Source organism: Lissotriton vulgaris, chromosome 3_2, assembly GCF_964263255.1.
Source record: "Lissotriton vulgaris chromosome 3_2, aLisVul1.2, whole genome shotgun sequence".
Lineage (NCBI taxonomy): Eukaryota > Metazoa > Chordata > Amphibia > Caudata > Salamandridae > Lissotriton > Lissotriton vulgaris.
This window is the reverse complement of record NC_141690.1, coordinates 291,565,961-291,584,702: the sequence shown is the minus strand read 5'-3', so window position 1 is coordinate 291,584,702 and position 18,742 is coordinate 291,565,961. Positions and strand designations below refer to the sequence as shown.

General features: G+C 42.7%; 1 protein-coding gene across 1 annotated transcript in view; it reads right to left on the bottom strand.

Moving 5' to 3' along the window:
* Nucleotides 1-4,207: 4,207 nt before the first annotated feature.
* Nucleotides 4,208-18,742, bottom strand: part of LOC147725727 (uncharacterized) — a 44,737-nt gene continuing 30,202 nt past the window's right edge. The window contains exon 2 of the mRNA XM_086964415.1: nucleotides 4,208-7,989. Within this exon, the coding sequence (XP_086820541.1) occupies nucleotides 4,996-6,744 (1,749 nt within the window). The 5' untranslated portion in view covers nucleotides 6,745-7,989 and the 3' untranslated portion in view covers nucleotides 4,208-4,995. The remainder of the gene's footprint in view (nucleotides 7,990-18,742) is intronic.

The following is an 18,742-nucleotide window of genomic DNA, read 5'->3' as shown; positions in this document are numbered from 1 at the left end:
AGCAAAGGGTAAAGCTTGGCGACTTCATCTCACCAATCAAGCCTGTGAAGTGTGGGGTCCCCCAGGGCTCCTCTTTGAGCCCTACTCTTTTCAACATTTATGTGGCCCCACTCGCCAGGCTTGTAAGGACCTTTGTCCCAGAAGTTCTTTCCTATGCCGACGACACGCAGATCATGGTCTCCATAACACAATCTGTGGATATTACAACTCAACTTTAAAAACTGTATGGAAGCGGTTGCTGACTGGATGGTTAAGAACTTCCTTAAATTGAATGGGGGAAAAAACGAGGTCCTCATCTTCGGTGCCAAACATGAGACCTGGTCTATGGACTGGTGGCCCCCTGCCCTTGGCATCTGCCCCACGCCCTCTTCCTCCGCCCGTAATTTGGGTGTTATCCTGGACACCACTCTTTCCCTCGAGAAACAGGTCAGCAGGACAGTCTCCACCTGCTGTGGTGCTCTGAGGATTTTAAGAAAAATCACTCACTACCTCTCCCTTGAAGCCTGCAAACAAGTCGCAGTGGCCCTTCTAGCCTCCAGGCTGGACTGCTGCAATGCACTTCACCTAGGCATTAACATCGGCTTGGTCCATCGCCTACAAATTGTGCAAAATGCAGCGGCCCGGTTTGTCATGGATGCCCCCGAAACACTCTTCTGTTTCGGCCATCAGGTAGAACCTGCATTGGCTCCCCATGCAAGCTAGGATAAACTTCAAGGCCCTCTGCCTTATGCACTGTGCCTTGAATGGCACTGGGCCCGAAGACATTCGGTCACTTGTGTCCCCCTATGTCCCGGGCAGAGCACTTCGCTCCTCCAATAAAAATCTGCGCGTTGTTCCTCAAGTCTCCAAGGCCAGATGGGGCGGAAGGGCCTTCCGAGCTCTCGCCCCCAGACTCTGGAACACCCTCCCTGATGACCTTAAGGGACTCGCCTCCCATACCCTTTTTCGCAAAGCACTTAAGACCTGGCTCTTTTAGGAAGCTTATCAATAACCCGCTCCCACTCCTCCTCTGACCAAACAGTTTTACCATCCTAAGCGCCTTGATGCCTTCTGGTTTAGGTACGCTCTACAAATTTATTTTCATTCATTCTAGAAGAATCCTACCTTCCTGCACCCACCCTCCATTTTGCTACTTCTACCAGGATCTTCTGTCTCTCATGTGCTTCTTCTCCTTTAGTGCTCCTTGTTTCTCTCCCCTCACCTGCTTCTTTTGCCCTCCTCCCCAACCGAGGAAAAACATTTGTTTTATTTACTGATCCAAGTGGCATCCACCATCTTGGATAGTAAAATTAAAAAAACAAAAAAAAGAAAATGGTGACCACTTCATTCCGCTGGCACACATATGCCATCACACCATCACACCATCTCATCTTTCCGTTTTTTCCAATGCTGTACATCGCCTAAAAGTACTTTTTTTCCACTGCTGTAAAACATCAGGAAAAAGCACGGGGAAAGCCAATAGTCAACAAGGTGAGACCCATTGGATTTCCCAGTGCCTGTTTTCTTAGAAGGCATGCACCTGTTGTTTCCAGTTCATAATAAATATCGGAAAAATGTGAGTGCCAAACAGTAATGAAAAGATTGCATTTTATAGGAACAGGCAACAGCGATTACTAGAACCATAATGTGTGGCATATCAAGCACTATATAAAGTTACAATAAAATAATATATTGTCTTCTTTGTGCAGGTCATGAGTACCATTTGTATATGTGTGAGGAAAGTGGTGCATTATATGGTGTGGTTCTGAGACCTTACCGACTGATACACTCACAATACCGTCTAGGGTCGAATCAAGCTAGTTTGTAAAACCTGTTTCTCAACCCTGGCCAGCTGTGGCCTCGTGCTGTCATGCTCAGACTAAGGAACAAGTGTAAAGCATTTAGATTTTGAAATACCAAAACAACAAAATAAGAAAATCATACAACACAAAAGAAATCAGGTAGCAACTTATAATAATAGATAGTATTATTATGAATTTTTAGACACCAAAATGAAAACAATCCGTCAAAGGGTTCTGGAGATATAGATTTTTAAGTAAAACGAAAATCACTGTAAAAATCCAACAAGCACTGGTAACTGTAAAGTTTGGAAACTTTGCAAAACTATTGTGAAGTTATGTTTGGCTATTCCAAACCATTTTGGCGAGTAACTCCAGCAGGGAGTAAATCAAGGCAGCCAGTAAGGAGGTATTGGACAGTTACCTTCTCACCAAAGCAGTCTCAAGTACATTTCAAGCTCTATTGTCGGGCTGTTGTAGACTTCATTGGAGTGGCCCTACTGCAAAGGGATACAGGATGCTGAAGAGGCTGTAGGGTGCTAAGTGGGTCTTCCTGGGATCCCCCTCGGTCTATGGTCCATGTGGGTTGACTTTGGCCATAGGGGTTGAAGTCCCTCAAAGTCCTCTTTGGTCCAGAACTACTGGCCTCAGGTCACAGCAAAACCAGTGGTTCCCTTTGGTGAAAGCTAGTGTCCGCCTTGGGTGACCAAACTGCACTCCAACAAGTCTTTCAGATTCAGCAGATTCGGGTGCAATTTTTGAGCATTGAGTTCCAACCTACCTGGCTGCATGTTAGTGGTCAGTGGCAATAAAGCGATTTTGGCTACTGACTTGCCAGAACGGGCCGTATTCGGCTTTTGTGGCCCTGGTCCTGACGCAGGAAGTCAGTTCAGTGACTCTTGGATGTCACCTCTCTTGTCTATGGCTCGGGAACGACTTCCTCGAGCCCGGCAACACAGATCCAGTCCACTCTTTGCTAGCCCAAGGGTCAGCAGGTGCAGCCCAGCGGTTGGTCCAGTCTCTATTGCCAGGTCTAGGAAACAGCAGGGCAGTCCTTCTTTGGTCCTCTCTCCAGCCTCCAATGCGACCACAACACCGGCCCTCAATAGCTCAATGACAGAATCTCCTTCCACGTATCCATGAGGAACCTAAGATCCGTCGTCCTCGGCGAACCCCTGTGCATCCACAGAGCAAGAACGGGTGAAAGAACCTTCTCCTACATCACGACCAAGACCTGGAACGAGCCACTGATCAACATCATGCGCGCCCCCACCATGCACATCCTATGGAAGACCCTCAAGACCTGGCTCTTCGGTTGACTGGAGCACCCCCTCCCACTCCCTGCACCATAAGACCCTCAAGGGTGAGTAGCGTGCTTATAATCTCCCTGATTGATTGATTGAGTCCAGATGTGATCCGAGGTCTCGGTGCCAGGTGTGCCCTCAGAGAATGGAGTGCTTACTAGCCAATAGGATACCAGTTCCCTCACCATCTGATGATGACTTCCTACAATGCGTGGCAACCAGCTATTCCAGAGTGCACTATTGTACGCACTCCAAGGGTAGCGGAACCCTTCTCTCGTCGTGTGGAGCTTGGTAGCCCCTCCAGAGATGTGACTACCTGAGGGCTACATGCCCACGGAAAAAACATTTGACAATCGTTCTCTCCTTTCTGTCCCCTTCTCCATGGTAAACAGCTGTGGTGTGTGCCGGAAAAGTTGGATATGAATCTATCCACCCTAACACGGGCAGTGGGAAAGTATACAGTAGTTTTGTCCAGGAGAGGAATCTGCTACAAACCAGCCATAGTAGTGTAGAGAATATTCAAACTCAAGGAACTGACAGCTTTCTTGCTGTCAACCGCCAGTACGGTGGCCTTGGAGTAGTCCCTAAGTGGGGAGTGCAGTGCATGAACAAGTTGTCTAATATTAGTGATGGTACTACGATTCGGGATAAACCCAGACTGGCCGGGGTGCATCAGGATCGAGAGTCAAGGACGCAATGTAGTGACTTGGATCTTACTAAATATTTTGTAATCCACATTTATTATCCTTAGTGGCTTGTTGGAGGAGAGTTGATCCACCTCCTTGCCCTGTTTAAGGAGAGGGACAAACAAAGCCTCTCACATAGTGGGTGGGGAGGCATCACTCCCCTTCTCAAAGTTATAAATATTGGTTAATGGAGGAGCCAAAGAATCCACAAAGGTTGAAAAAAACTCAATAGGAAGTCCATCCTTTCCCTGTACCTTTTCCCTGGTCAGGGACTTAATAGCCTCTCCCACTTCCTGAACCTGTACAAAACAAGACATTTATGCCAAAGAAATTCATGGCTGCAAGGTGTCCCATTGTTAAGTGTGATACCTTCAGCTAATCATGACTTCATACGCAACTGCAATTTACTGCTGGAATTTGCAAGCATATAATTACAAAGTTTTTTTTTAAAAAAAACTCTTTTTACTGATCGCACATATAATTACAATGTTAAAAGCAAACTTTCAAGTCTCAGAATACAATGTAATGCCTAGTAAAATTTAAGGACTGACTTGTAGTTAGATATTTCTATGGCAGCTACAAATGTAAACACAACAGCGGCACCACCCTAATGTAGTTAGGCAAAGAGTGCAGAAAAGCATTGGTGAGCCAGCTTAAATCATCAAGTTTCAGTTGCCTTAGAATGCAGGCCTGCAAATTAATCTATTGTAATAAAAATGTTAACCAGTTGACGAGGTGTTATGCTGCTGGCAGGGTTGTCCACCCCTAAAATGTCATAATATTAAGTAAGGAGTAATTGAATGACTCCCACCTGAGTTATAGAATTTTCAAAAACATTTGAATATATCACTCTTACTTAATCCATTAACAGGAATGTAACCCAGAGTCCTAACAAAGTGTGAGAGATAATGAGATGTGAGAGAGGGTAATGAAGGGTGAGTGAGAGTGTAATACAAACTTTCTATGCTTAAAACAGTGTAACGTAAGTCCACTGGACACACTGTCAATGGTAAGTCACTATCTAGTATGCATTAGTCGCCTTTATATTTAATACGCTCTTTATAACAACATTTCATAATCAGTGGAAAAAACATATATTTTGTCTATTCCGTGATAGACAAAGCTGAACAAACACTGATTAAGCACTGATATAAAAAGGTTTGGAACCCAATAAGAAAACACCACTGCAATCCACAAAACATAAACACTGAAAACTGGACGGCCTAATTATAACATTTGCATGTTTTTACTCTGAGTGTGAGCTCTCAGGTGAAGGGATAGTGTATACCTACGTTTGAAAGCCATGTCACATTCAGAACATGTATATGGTTTCTCCCCCGTATGACACCTCTGGTGATAAGACAGTGTACCATTTGTTGCGAAAGCCATGTCACATTCAGAGCATTTATATGGTTTCTCCCCAGTGTGAGTTCTATGATGCACTGATAGCTCTCCTTTTGATCTGAAAGCCTTATCACATTCAGAACATGAATATGGTTTCTCGTCACTGTGAGTTTTCTGATGTATGGCGAGTGTACCTTTCTGTCTGAAAGTCTTGTCACATTCAGAACACTTATATGGTTTTTCCCCAGTGTGAATTCTTTGATGTATTGATAAAGAGCATTTTCGTGTGAAAGCCATGCCACATTCAGAACATTTAAATGGTCTTTCCCCGGTATGTGTTTTGTGATGTGATGCCTGATGACCTCTAACTTTAAAAGCCATATCGCATTCAGAACATTTATATGGTTTCTCCCCTGTGTGAATTCTCTGATGTAATGATAGCTCTCTTCTCATCTTATAAGCTTTATCACATTCAGAACATTTATATGGTTTCTCCCCTGTGTGAATTCTCTGATGTAATGATAGCTCTCCTCTCATCCTAAAAGTTTTTTCACATTCAGAACATTTATATGGTTTTTCCCCTGTGTGAATTCTTTGATGTATTGATAAAACACATTTTCGTGTGAAAGCCATGCCACATTCAGAACATTTAAATGGTCTTTCCCCAGTGTGAATCCTTTGATGTATGAATAGTGTAAATTGGTGTCTGAAAGCCTTATCACATTCAGAACATTTATATGGTTTCTTCCCAATATGAGCTCCCTGATGTTGCCTTCGTGAAAGCTTACCTTTGAAAGCCTTTTCCAATTCAGAACATTTATAAGGTGTATTCATAGTATAAGTTATCTGATACTGGATAGGGTAACCATTTTTATTAAAAACCTTGCCACATTTAGAATATTTATATGGTTTCTCCCCAGTGTGGCACCTTAGGTGAGCAGTTAGTGTACCTTTTTGTGCGAAAGCCTTGTGACATTCAGAACACTCATAAGGCTTCTCCCCAGTGTGAGTTCTCTGGTGTATTGATAACTCTATTTTTGTCTTGAAAGCCTTAACACATTCAGAGCATTTATATGGTTTCTCCCCAGTGTGAATTCTTTGATGTGTGGCTAGTGAACCTGATCGTGTGAAAGCCTTGTCACATTCAGAGCATTTATATGGTTTCTCCCCAGTGTGAATTCTTTGATGTATTGATAAAGAGCATTTTCTTGTGAAAGCCTTATCACATTCAGAACACTTAAAAGGCCTTTCCCCAGTATGTGTTTTGTGATGTGATGCCTGATGACTCTTAACTTTAAAAGCCATATCGCATTCAGAACATTTATATGGTTTCTTGCCAGTGTGAATTATTTGATGTAAGAATAGTGTACGTTTTTGTGTGAAAGCCTTGTCACATTTAAAACATGTATAGGGGTTCTTCCTCATGTGAGGTCCCTGGTGTAAAAATAGATTTCTCTTTCCAATGAAAGCTTTATCATATTCACAACATTCATGAGATTTCTCACTGCTGTGATTTATTTCATCTTGCAATACCCCTTGTGATGAATGTAAAACCTTGTCACATTCAGAAAATCCATATGGTTTCTCCCAAGTATGAGCTTTTTGATATACTGGGAGTGCCATCTTTCTCATGAAAGGCTTCTGACATTCAGGACAATTATGGCGGTTGCTCCCAGTATGAGTTCTCCGATAAATGGATAGTGTCAACTTTCTTATGGAAGTCTTGTCACATTTAGAACATTCATAGGGGTTCTTCCCAGTAAACTCTTGATGCACAGTTAGAGAATTCTTTTGAATGAAAGCCTGAACACATTTAGAACCTTTGCATGGTTTCTACCCAGTGTGAGTTCTCAGATGCTGGATTATTCATACAATTGTGTGCATAGTTACATTCATAATATTCATATGTTTTTCCTCTGGTGTGTCTTATCTGATATTCCAATAGCTCAGATGATATCTCGAAAACGTTGCCACATTCAGGACATCCATATGGTCTCTCTCAGTGCGAATTCTGATGTATAGATGGTGCATGCTTTTGACTGAAAGCCGGGTCACATACAGAATATCCATATGGTTTTTCACCAGAGTCCTTTGATATTTTATCAACTGCTCCTTTCATTCAGAATATTGATAAAGATCTCCATTGTTGTGTGTTATGTTTTAATGATTATCCTTCCCTCATTCCGTATGTTCATATGGACTTTGCTTGAGATTGTGGCTCACTTGGATTCTCTCGCCAGGTTGGGTACATTGTGTATAAATGTATTATGTTTTGTATGTTCAGCAACAGTGAAACCACCCTAACCAATCCACCATCATAGCTAGCGGTGGACACCTTTTTACATTGATCTAGAATGGCAACATCCTCACCTTACGGGAATCAGACATATATCTTTTATACGATCTGCAGATATGAAAGGAGTCTCTTTCCTGCAAGTTTTCTGGTGTCTAATTAGAGTTATTCATTCATATTGCCTCTTCAAGGATTGGCCTCAAGTTGATTTCATATTGCACAGTTAGTCGGTGATCTTTACATCGAAGATGTCACATGCAGAACATGTGCTCTCTAGTGAGCATGAGATCGGACTTGTTAGAGTTTGTTACAGTGGGAAAGAGCATCAGGTACGTGCGCTGCTTTGGAAACAACTGTGTGCATTAAAATATCTTCTCACATCAAAAACATTTGCAGAATTCCTTCAGTAAGTTAACTTCCCTCCACTCTGCATAACATTTTTCTAATGTTCGTGCTTCCAAGTCAGGTTCGATTGGTTGTTGCTTGAGAACATTTTAATGGAACTTTAACTATGATGACATTTGTTTTTCCAATACACTGTGATTCCCACTCTTCAGATTCCTTTCATAATGTTTTTCTTTTACCTTCCAGAGTAAAAAACAGAAAAAAAGGATTTAGGACAATAAAGCCAATAAACAACTTCAATATGGTAAAACTAGTCATCACGGTAAGAATTAACATAGAAAACAGCATATTTGTAATACCGTGACTAAACCAACAGCATGGAAAACAGAAATCTAGACATCACTGGCCAATGACTACGCTACACATTTAGACTGAAACAAAAATACAAGAGAATCAGCTCCAGAGTTACAAAGATTTTGATTGTGGTTGCATCGTTTTTTTGGAGCAGCCGCAATGCAAAATCTATTTTGAGATTTTAAGGTCATGCAAAGCCTAATTTATTTGACTGCATGGCTTTCTTAAAAAAAAAAAGATTACTTTGAGGTACCTTACATTGAGGAGGGGTTACCTGGATGGCACATGGGCATTCCCAATCATCCATCCACTCTTTTGACGCAAACCCATTTCTATTAATACAGATAAACATAGGTTTGAGCCAAAATGGTGCCCCTACCCAAGGCTGGCAGAAAGAGGAGAATTATTCTTTTATTTCTGGTCTGTACTTCCACTTTGCTTGAGTACTGCATTCTGCAGCACACATTGTCATGTGCCTAGTTAGGCCCGAGTAGGAAACAATACCATTCCTGTATACACACAAATCTTTTTCTTAAAGTTGCCTTCTCTTTGCCACATTAACGTTTGACACTCATTTTGCATTTTTGACGCTTGAATTTATATTCGCAGAAACACCGACCTTGTTGACAGAAAACACTTTGTTAGAATCCTATCACACAGCCTTGGCATAGTGCAAGGCCTCTCACGAGCGGAGTACAAATGTGTTTATTATTACATCCATATGGCGACATAGCTATCTGTAGAATACAAACAATGGTAGCCCGATTACAATCTCGACTGAGGCAAGGATGCCATTTTCTACATTAGCCTTTTGTTTCCTAACATAATCAGAGGAGACACTTCTACTGTCTCAATCCCTTTTTTCGGTATAGTAATGCCAGATAGCCTCTGCCGCCCATCGCTTGACGGTCAACCCTGCATACCGGTTCCTCCCTATCCGCATACAACCATGCATTGACTGTACTCAACTGTGCTGCCCAGTAGTACTTCTTAATATCTGGGACTGCAGCTCCCCCTCATAAACCCTCCTCTGTAGCTTTGAAAGGAAAATTCTAGAGCTGCCCCCATTCCAGCGGAGACCACATAGTTCCCCATCTTCTGAAAGTAGTCAGAAGGAACCCTACATGGGGTATTTGGTGGGACATGAAGAAAGCGGGCAGGGCCATCATTTTAACGAGGGCCGCTCTACCCATTAGGGATATTGGGCTGCCCCTCTAGTGTGCCACATCTGGCCCGAACCTCTCGATCAATGGAAGTAGATTATCTCTTTATGTATATCAGTCTTGAGCCTGTTCCTCATGGGAACAGTCCAGCCTGAACTGCTAATAGCACAGACACCAGCACTACTAGGGAAAAAAGTGCAAATACCAATGAAACTATTTTTCAGGTGTATGATGCCCCTGGACTCTGTGAAAGAAGAACATATGATATTTGACATACAAGTCCTTGAGATTAGATCAGGATAGACAATACTAATAGCCTTTGACAGAACTGTGGGAATCAATTGTATTTATGGGCCCAGGAGTTAAGTTAGGAGACTTATCAGATGAAGAATCATTTGAGGACAACCCATTGACCAAAAAAGTGGTGTTTGAAATGGGCATCAATCTTAGAATACAATTAAAGTACAGTGTCAAGACATATGAAGTATAGTTCAACACGAGAAAATGACTTGATATGAAGACCCGAGGGCACATGATGCAGTATGGATAGCTCTGAAACAAGGGGCAATACTGCCCAGGGTGCTCCAATATCCCGTAGCAGAGGAGGGATTTTTTCTAACAGTACAAGCTGTATTAGAGCATGGAGTAACATACGGGGGGACTTCACCTGGGAACACCCCTATTTTCCCAGGTAAGGAGGGCAAGGGAGGAACTTGAAGGACAGTACAGGATTTCTGCCCCTTGAATGACATAGTGGTGTCTGAATTTCCAGTGGCACCTGACCCCTCAGTGATTTTGACAAACATTCCTGCAGACTCCACCCACTTTTCAGAGATTGATTTGAAAAATGTGTTTTTCAGCATCCCACTGCAACCAAACTCAAATACTTGACCTCATTTGCATACAAAGGGACACAGTACCAACATTTGAGACTGCCCCGAGGGTATTGTGAGTCCCACAGCATCTTCAACAGGACACTGATACATGATTTAACAAACATCCAATGTAAAGTACACTTTTGAAATATGTGCATGACACTTAATATGCAGTCCCACAGATCATATATGTAGACAAGACACCATCAGTCTCCTTTGTAAGCGGGTAGAGAAGGGATACAAAGTAGACAAAGACAAATTGCAATACGTACAAACAAAAGTGCATTATTTGGAACAACTAATAATCCATTTTGGGAGGAGAGTGACACCTGATAGGGCAGAAAGAATCAGGAACATGCCCATCCCTAATACAGCTAAGGAAATGCAGCAGTTTTTAGGACTGTGAAATTATGTGAGACAATGGCTGTTTGGTTATGCCTCTTCTTTAACTACACCATTGTTGAGCGCATTAAAAGGGTCCCAAACTAATAATGCAATACCAAAGAGGATGATGGACGGAGAGTTGAACAATGCAAGCACTCACCCCCAGTCAACTGATCTGGGTTTAATCCACCATCATTCTTTAGCTCACTCCGCCACCTCAGTTCAGACATGGCCATATGCAAATCAGTCTGACCCTGTGCCTCATGGGAACAGGCCAGCCCGAACTGCCAAGCCATGTCTTCCCTGGACCAGAAACAAGCATCCCGGGACTGGTTTCTGGCTAATCAGCCGTCATCAGCCAGGCTAGCTTGAATCCAGTGGCAAAGTGAGCAAGGGACTCACGTCTGAGCATACCCTGCCAACTTAGGGCGAACAAAGCGATACCAAAGGGGATGATGGACGGAGTGTTGAACAGGATAAAACAGACCGATGAAAGGGAGACGGTATTTCAGGAATTAATAAGGCAATTACAAATGCTCCAATGTTAGGTACACCAGACTACGGTAAAAGATTTTAGCTCTTCTGTCACTGTAACGGATTAACAATGACTGCACTACTGACTCAAAAGAAATCCATGCAATATACGCCAATTGCATATTGCAGTGGTCTGTTAGACCCGATAATAAAGGGTCACTGTCCTTTTGAGCAAGCACTGGCCACAACAGCATTTGCAGTCCAGAAATGCACCACCATAGTGATGGGATCGCCACTCACACTATATGTAGAGCAGTCACTACCATAGTGATGGGATTGCCACTCAAACTATATGTAGAGCATGCAGTATTTGCCATCCTACAGTAAGCCAAGGGCACCCTCCCTACCCAGAGGGCCTCCGGCTATGAAGTGATACTTTCACTACCATTGCTGCTAGCGGTGCGCGGTAACACGGTCAATCTGGTAACATTGTTTGCACACCCAGATATGGACAATGAACAGGTACATGACTGTGGCACATATGTACCTGATAAAGTCAGGGTGGTAAGAGAAAACCCTATAAGTGTTAGTATCTTCGTGCGCCCATTGCTTGTGAGTGCAATATTGTTTGATTGGTGTTGGCGCTATCCTTGTTGCACTGTGTCTGTCAGTGCCTTTTTGAAATGCGAAACAAATGTGGTCAGTTGAACACAAAGGACGCGCACTTTCTACTTCAACCTTCTAGGTTTTCATCAGATTCAGTTATTGTTAATAACGTATTGAAAGAAACAAGATTTCGCTGAGTTTTTTCAACGTTGCTGTTATTTTAATTCATAAAGCATGTCTTTAGAAATTATTATCATTTCCAATATAAAGTTCTTTTGACATCTCTGGGATTTTACAACGTTACATTATGCCCAATGCATTTCGGGTTTGTCAATGAAACCCTTCGTCAGGGTCCTGTTGTAAACAAAAACATACAAGACCTTAGCATTCAAAAGTGAAAATCCTGATACTCAGGCAAAAATTACAATCCATGATTAACATCCTAATTTTGCTCACTAAAGGTTCTATCTAACAGATGACAATCTGATACAACAACATAAGTGTGCATAGTCAAACAGTATAAACCTATATGTACCAAAGAATATGGGAGAAGTTTAACACATAAATGAAACAGAAGTGCGGGTCTCTGTTCGAGGGAAAGAGATTAACACGCAACGCATAAACTTACGGTCTGTAAACAATCGCGGGGCTCTCGGTCTTCTCTTCCGAACGCGGAAGAGCACGGATATTGGGTTAGCCTATCAGATTAGTATTTGTAGGGAAGTGACTAAGTCATGTGATCGCGAGCGCACTGAAGTAAACAGTGCGTTCGATATATGTGCCGAAAAAACTGTTAGGAATGGAAGTGAAGTGAACGTTTCAACAAAACGGACTGGGTGAAATTGTAAAAAAATAATAATAAAACTCGTTAATATTAAGACGGGGAGTCTCATGCCATTAGTGCTAAAGTTCCGATCACGTGATCGAGTGAACAGCGATGTGATAGGTTAATGCTTCAGACCCATGGAAAGGGAAAGGCGATTAGTAAAGCATCGACTCGAAGTGAAAGACGGAGAAAAGACTATCTTCGCAAAAGTTACAATATGATGGACAACATTTGTCGAAACATAACAAATTATAAGAAATGATATACACACTAGATAATATAAATTTAAGATCAAAAATGCAGTTAATAAACATTAGTATAGTACATATAGGATTAAGTTATTGCACAGTCGATCCTGTGATTAATGAGGAAATAGGGTCAGCCTTACAAGACTGACGTTGTGCATGTGTAAGTTTATAAAAAGCAAGACATTTCAATTCTATCATTAATCCCGGTCGGTTGCAGTGCATTACGTTTTTTAATCCCAAAAAATTCAGCTTGCAAACGCTGTTTTGTAGGGTCCATGTCGCAGCGTTGCGGCAATATCTCCAGTATAGTATATTTCAATTGTGCAATTTGATGATTGCAGTCTAACCAATGAGTGGCTAGAGCGGATTTTGTATTCCTAGTCCGAATATTGCTCTTATGCTCGGATATCCTTATTTTTATTTTTATTTTTCGTTCAGTTTGTCCAATGTATATTTTGCCACACAGGCATTTGATTACGTAGATCAGATTCTTGGAGTCACATGTGCCTGTGTACTTCAGATTGATTTCATACCCTTGAGTGGGATGCCTGAAAGTTTTTCCGATTATTACATTATTGCAGTGAGTGCAATTTAGACATTTAGCCATTCCTTTATGTTGAATAGGTGTCGGTTTCTTGGTATTCAAGATTTCTTTAAGATTTTGAGATCTTCTATGTGCAATGTTATACGTTCACTGTAAAGCTGGTGTAAATCCGGTTCGGATTTGATTAACATCCAATGTCGGTTAATGATTTTTTTGATTTTCTTAGTTTCCGTTGAAAATTTCAAAACACACACTGTTTTCTTACTAGTGTCTTTTTCGGTTGGTCTCAATAATTTTTCTCGTGGTAATTTGGCCAACTTCTTGATGGATTCTTCTAGAATCTCTTTGGGGTAACCTCTTTCCAAATATTGATGTTGTTGTGCGATCAATGCTTTCTCTAGTGTCTGTGGATCAGAAGTGATTCGTTTAATGCGAAAAAACTGTGATGTGGGTAAATGGTTTGACAAACCCGAAATGCATTGGGCATAATGTAACGTCGTAAAATCCCAGAGATGTCAAAAGAACTTTATATTGGAAATGATAATAATTTCTAAAGACATGCTTTATGAATTAAAATAACAGCAACGTTGAAAATCTTGTTTCTTTCAATACGTTATTAACAATAACTGAATCTGATGAAAACCTAGAAGGTTGAAGTAGAAAGTGCGCGTCCTTTGTGTTCAACTGACCACATTTGTTTCGCAAGAGAAAACCCTATCCCAGGGAGCACCCTGCTCTTTGCCGATGGTTCCTAAATTCCTTCATAGATCAGGAAACAGGGATCAGACATTCCAGAGCAGCAGTTGTCAAGGCTGAACAGCGGCATTATTCTGATATGTTACACATTGTAAGCCAGATGTCACTGCCAACTCACTTTTTGCAACAAGCAGCAGAATTAGTGGGCATCATTGAAGCACTACACCAGGATAAGGGATTAGAGGTGACTATCTATTCAGACTCAGCATGTGTTACCATTACAATACACTCTGGTATTCACAGATGGGAAAGGAGGGGATTTCTCAAATCTGATGGGTCACCAGTAAGGCACAAAGACTTATTATCGCAGCTGATAAAAGCCTCCAAAGTAACTGTGATAAGTGTGTCAGGAACTTGAGGCAAGATGGCGGCCGCTCACGCGGCCGAATGAGAGGTGGTGTGTGAGCGGTCCCTACCTGATATCGAAATATTTGCTGATGTATTCGTAATTTACCTGCTGCCTTGCCCCCCCGATGGAGCTTGAAGCCTGAAAACTCAACTTTTCGTCCTTGGAGGAGCAGCGGGTGAGAAAAGCTGCAGTCAGGCTGTGGCATTTAAACGCGGCTGCCTTCGGTTCCTACCCGCCGCAGTGCTCAATTACCGCTGGGAGCTGCTCTGTGTCTGGCGGGCGGGCGTCCGAGCCCTCTCTCGCTGTTCCGCCTGGTGGTTGCTGCATTTGGTGCCTTCGTGGACAGCTTTTGGTGTCAGTTTCCCCTACTCAGAGGGAGAGACTTTTTCTGGAAGAAGAGCTCGGAGCACGGAGCTCCTTGATTACAAGTAAAAGCCAATTTCGTTCTCCGCTGAGCTGGAGCAGCTGGAGTTACGGTTCACTGGAGCGGGAGTGCTCCGATCTGACTGAGCTGACTGAGGTGGTTGGCGGGTCTCAGATAGCGTTCCAGAGACTGCACCCTTAAACGCGGTAGGACTCATTTATCTTTTGAGACTGTTTTGGTGGTGATTTGTGAAGGCAATAGCGGAACAGACTCTTTTTTTATCCTACCCAGCGGAGCTGTGTGGCAATTGGGGGGCAGACCTTGTTAAGGCAGCTGAGGGGTGAAGCTTTTTTTTTCTTTTTTTCTCGCTTTGGGTCTGCTTTGGGCTGTCAAAACTGAAGTAGTGGTGAAGCTGTCTCGAGGCACCCCGGTTCTTTTCTGATTTGGAGACATTGAGGCTGAAACACATTAATATCCTGGTCCTCATGAAATTGGGCTTTGTCACAGTTGCATGAATAATTGAATCTGTATTCATTACAATATATTGCCAAATCACTCCAAGAGATATATCTAGTGACAATCTTAATCTCTAATAAAAAGAATTCTATGGCTCCTAAGGGAAGGGGGGTCAGAGCAAAGGCCGCTGCTGCAGCAGCAGCAGCAGCTCTAGTTGGGACTTCGACTTCGACCACAACGGCTCCCGCCGCTCTAACTGGCGACGCCAGTGCAGCTTGTACTCCAGAGGTGGTTAGTAATAGTTCACGTATGGCCTCTAATGAACATTCAATACTTCAGCCAGATAAGGGTACAAAGGAGCGCACCGTAACCGATTTTTTCAAAAAAAGGGACTTGCCTGGTGCTAAAAATGTTACTCAAGCTGCCCTGACAGCTATAGGTCAAGGGGACGGAAATAGAACGGCTATGGGTCCAAGTATGGGGGAGAGTACGGTTCAAGGCCCTTCTTCAGTGCTGGTCCCAGCAACAGCAGTGATGCTAAAACCTGGTCAAACCGGAGTGTCCGTACTATCTCTTGAGACTGACACGGACGAAGAGTTGACAGAGCTGTGTTAGGCGGTGGGAGAGGTCAGAGTCTCACCTAAGGCAAATGTTAATCCTACTCAATTATCTACCGATATGTCTCTCTGCCTAGCTTCTGAGATTCCGGGCACTCTCTGTGCCTCTGTACCCTCTGGAGAGGCTCCTCAAGCGACTAAAAATCAGCCAACTAATACGCTGGACAAAGGCAAAGATAAAGATAAGGATACAGGAAAGGTATCCGTGAATGATGGAGAATCTGTTGGCTTCGGGGGTCAATTCTACTCTATGTCGGATGTATCTACTATGTCAGAAGGAGAGAATGATAATGACAGGCTATCCTTCTCAGGTGATTGGGTGGAGGATGGCAATTTATCTTTGGAAGATGACATTCTAAGTTTAGATTCTGCGGCAAATGCTGGGACCCTCGGTACAGTCCGTAAGGTGCCTGACCTTTCGAATGCACATCCCAATGCCAGTCCAAGCATGATGGAATAGCCTCAGTGAGATGCCACGACTGGCCTGCAGGTCATTCAAGGAGAAACTTCTGAATATCCTGAATCAGAATGTGAAGGAGAAATTACCCTCAAGTCTATCTACAATTTACAGTCTTCAATGTACAAAATCATTATGGCTCATAGAGAGGAGACCAAAGCGGAAGGGCTCCGGACCCAGGAAGCTGTTTGTAAGCTGCAGAATTCGGTCCGCCGCATCACTAAGTCTTGTACAGAAGCTATCACCAGAGTACAGGAAGCAGAAGAGCGGATCTCTTCAGTTGAGGATGAACTCTCCACTCAAAAATCCTCTATTACTGTATTACAGAAGACTGGTCAGGACATTGACTGGAAACTCACTGATTTAGAAAATCGTGCATGACGCAACAACTTACGTGTTTTGGGTATACCAGAAGGTGTCGAGGGAAAGGATGCTCGACGCTTTGTTGTGGAACTTTTTGCATCAGCGTTTCCAGACCTGAAGGAGTGGGACTGGGAGAAGGAGATTTTAAGGGCTCACCGGTTCCTGTTCATGCAGAGACAAAATGCAGAGCAATTCTTATTTGTCTCCACTTAATGATAAAAGAAAAAGGGGCATAATGGCCCAAATATTGAGAACTATGAGAACGGATATACTATGTATTCAAGAAACTCACATACCCTGGAAAAACAGAGGCTGGCTTAGGGATCTTGGTTTAGAAGTAGTGGGATGTTCTCGTCAGGGATCTACTATAAGAGGAGTAGCTATTCTAAAACGGTTCGGGCTGGGGCAGATTAGAAGAATCAAGGAGGACCTGTTGGGTCGATGGGTCATTGTTGAATTACGACTAGATATGTTAACTATGACCATATGCTCTGTCTAGGGATCCAACGCCGATGACCCTGTAGTCCTGAACCAATTAAGTATTGAGTTAGCATTATGGCCCTCAACGTTAATTTTGTGTGGGGATCTTAACCTGCATTTGGATGGGAACTTTTGATATATCTAGTAACACTCCCTTTGTAGGCAGGAAGAAAAATGTGTTTAAGGCCATTAGAGCTATTTCTCAGGAATATAGATTAGTGGATGTTGGGTTTCTTAGATCTGGCAGTACTTCTGGGAGCACTTTTTTCTCTGCCCCACACCAGAAGCATTGTAGGCTGGACTATTTTTTTGTTTCCGCCGTACTTATTAATACTTCGGCAAATTTAGGCTTTAATATTATTCCTAAACTGATCTCGGACCATAATCCTATTATTCTTAGTTTAGATATTAGTTCTCCACAATTTCATAAACCCTGGTCTTTTGAACGAAAACTTCTATTTGATCCCTGCTATATTGACCGTGAGTGGATACCGGAGTTTTTTTAAATAATAAAGTGTCTGCATCAACAGGGATTATATGGGATGCATTCAAGTCTGGGGTCCGGGGCGAAACTTTAAGTTACTCAATAAGAATACAGAGGGAGAAAAGGAAGACGGAAGAAGGAGAGATGAGTAAGCTGAGAGATTTTGAGATTAACTTAATGCAGGCGTGTAGCACAGGTACTGGCACGGAGGGAATTTTAAGGGACATAGCAGTTCAGAAAGCGAAGATTTATCAAGGCTTTGCTACAAAACTCGCTCAGCAGCTTGCTGCTTACAGATCTGAAGTCTATGAAGTTGGGGAAAATTCTGGAAAGCACCTGGCTAAAAGATTGAGACAAAAGGCCGTCGCAGCTAATATAGATAGAATAATGGATGAATCAGGGAAATTATATGATAACACAGCCGAGATCTTGGGGGTTTTTCGCGAATTTTATCGTAAACTTTATATGGATGATGTCACTGGAGAGATTGAAGGAAGAGTAACTGACTTCATGGAATCACTATCTAACTTTGCTCTAACATTGGAAGAGGCAGAATACTTAGAGTCACCTATTACTTTTTTTTTTTTAAACTTTATTGTGCAAAACCAATAGTACTACAAGTATGGGCCTACAACCACAGGGGCCGGCCGCTAAAACAAGTAGAGCAATTGTATGACCTCACAAAGCAGCGACTGATCCCCTAGAGGTCCAGCAGAAACAGGATACATTTCTCTGCAACACAGGATGTAGTAGATAAATATTTTGAGTTTTTTAAAACGGAACAAAGAAACAGTTAAAACAAAACTCAAGGCGAAAAGCGTTCTTAACAAGGTCGAGCTCCAACGGGGGGGACCTGCAGCATCGGGTAGAGAATCAAAAAGACAATAGAGATGACCAGGGGGTAGGAGGCAGTGAGGAAGTCAGACAATCAGGAAAAAGAGTAAATTCTTTCAGGAACCCCAGGATCAGGGGGACAGAGGAATGTCTGGAGAATCCTCAAACGGGGGCGTACAGTTGGTACCACGGTTGGAGTTCCATTGTCCCCAAATTTTATTCCACGCCCTAGGCTTGCCCCTAGCCAAATATACCGTCTTCTCTCTAAACACGCACCAGTCCATATTCTCCTTCCATACTGACACGGTGGGGGCCCGTTGGGAACCCCACAATTGCGCGATATCTCTCTTTGCGATCA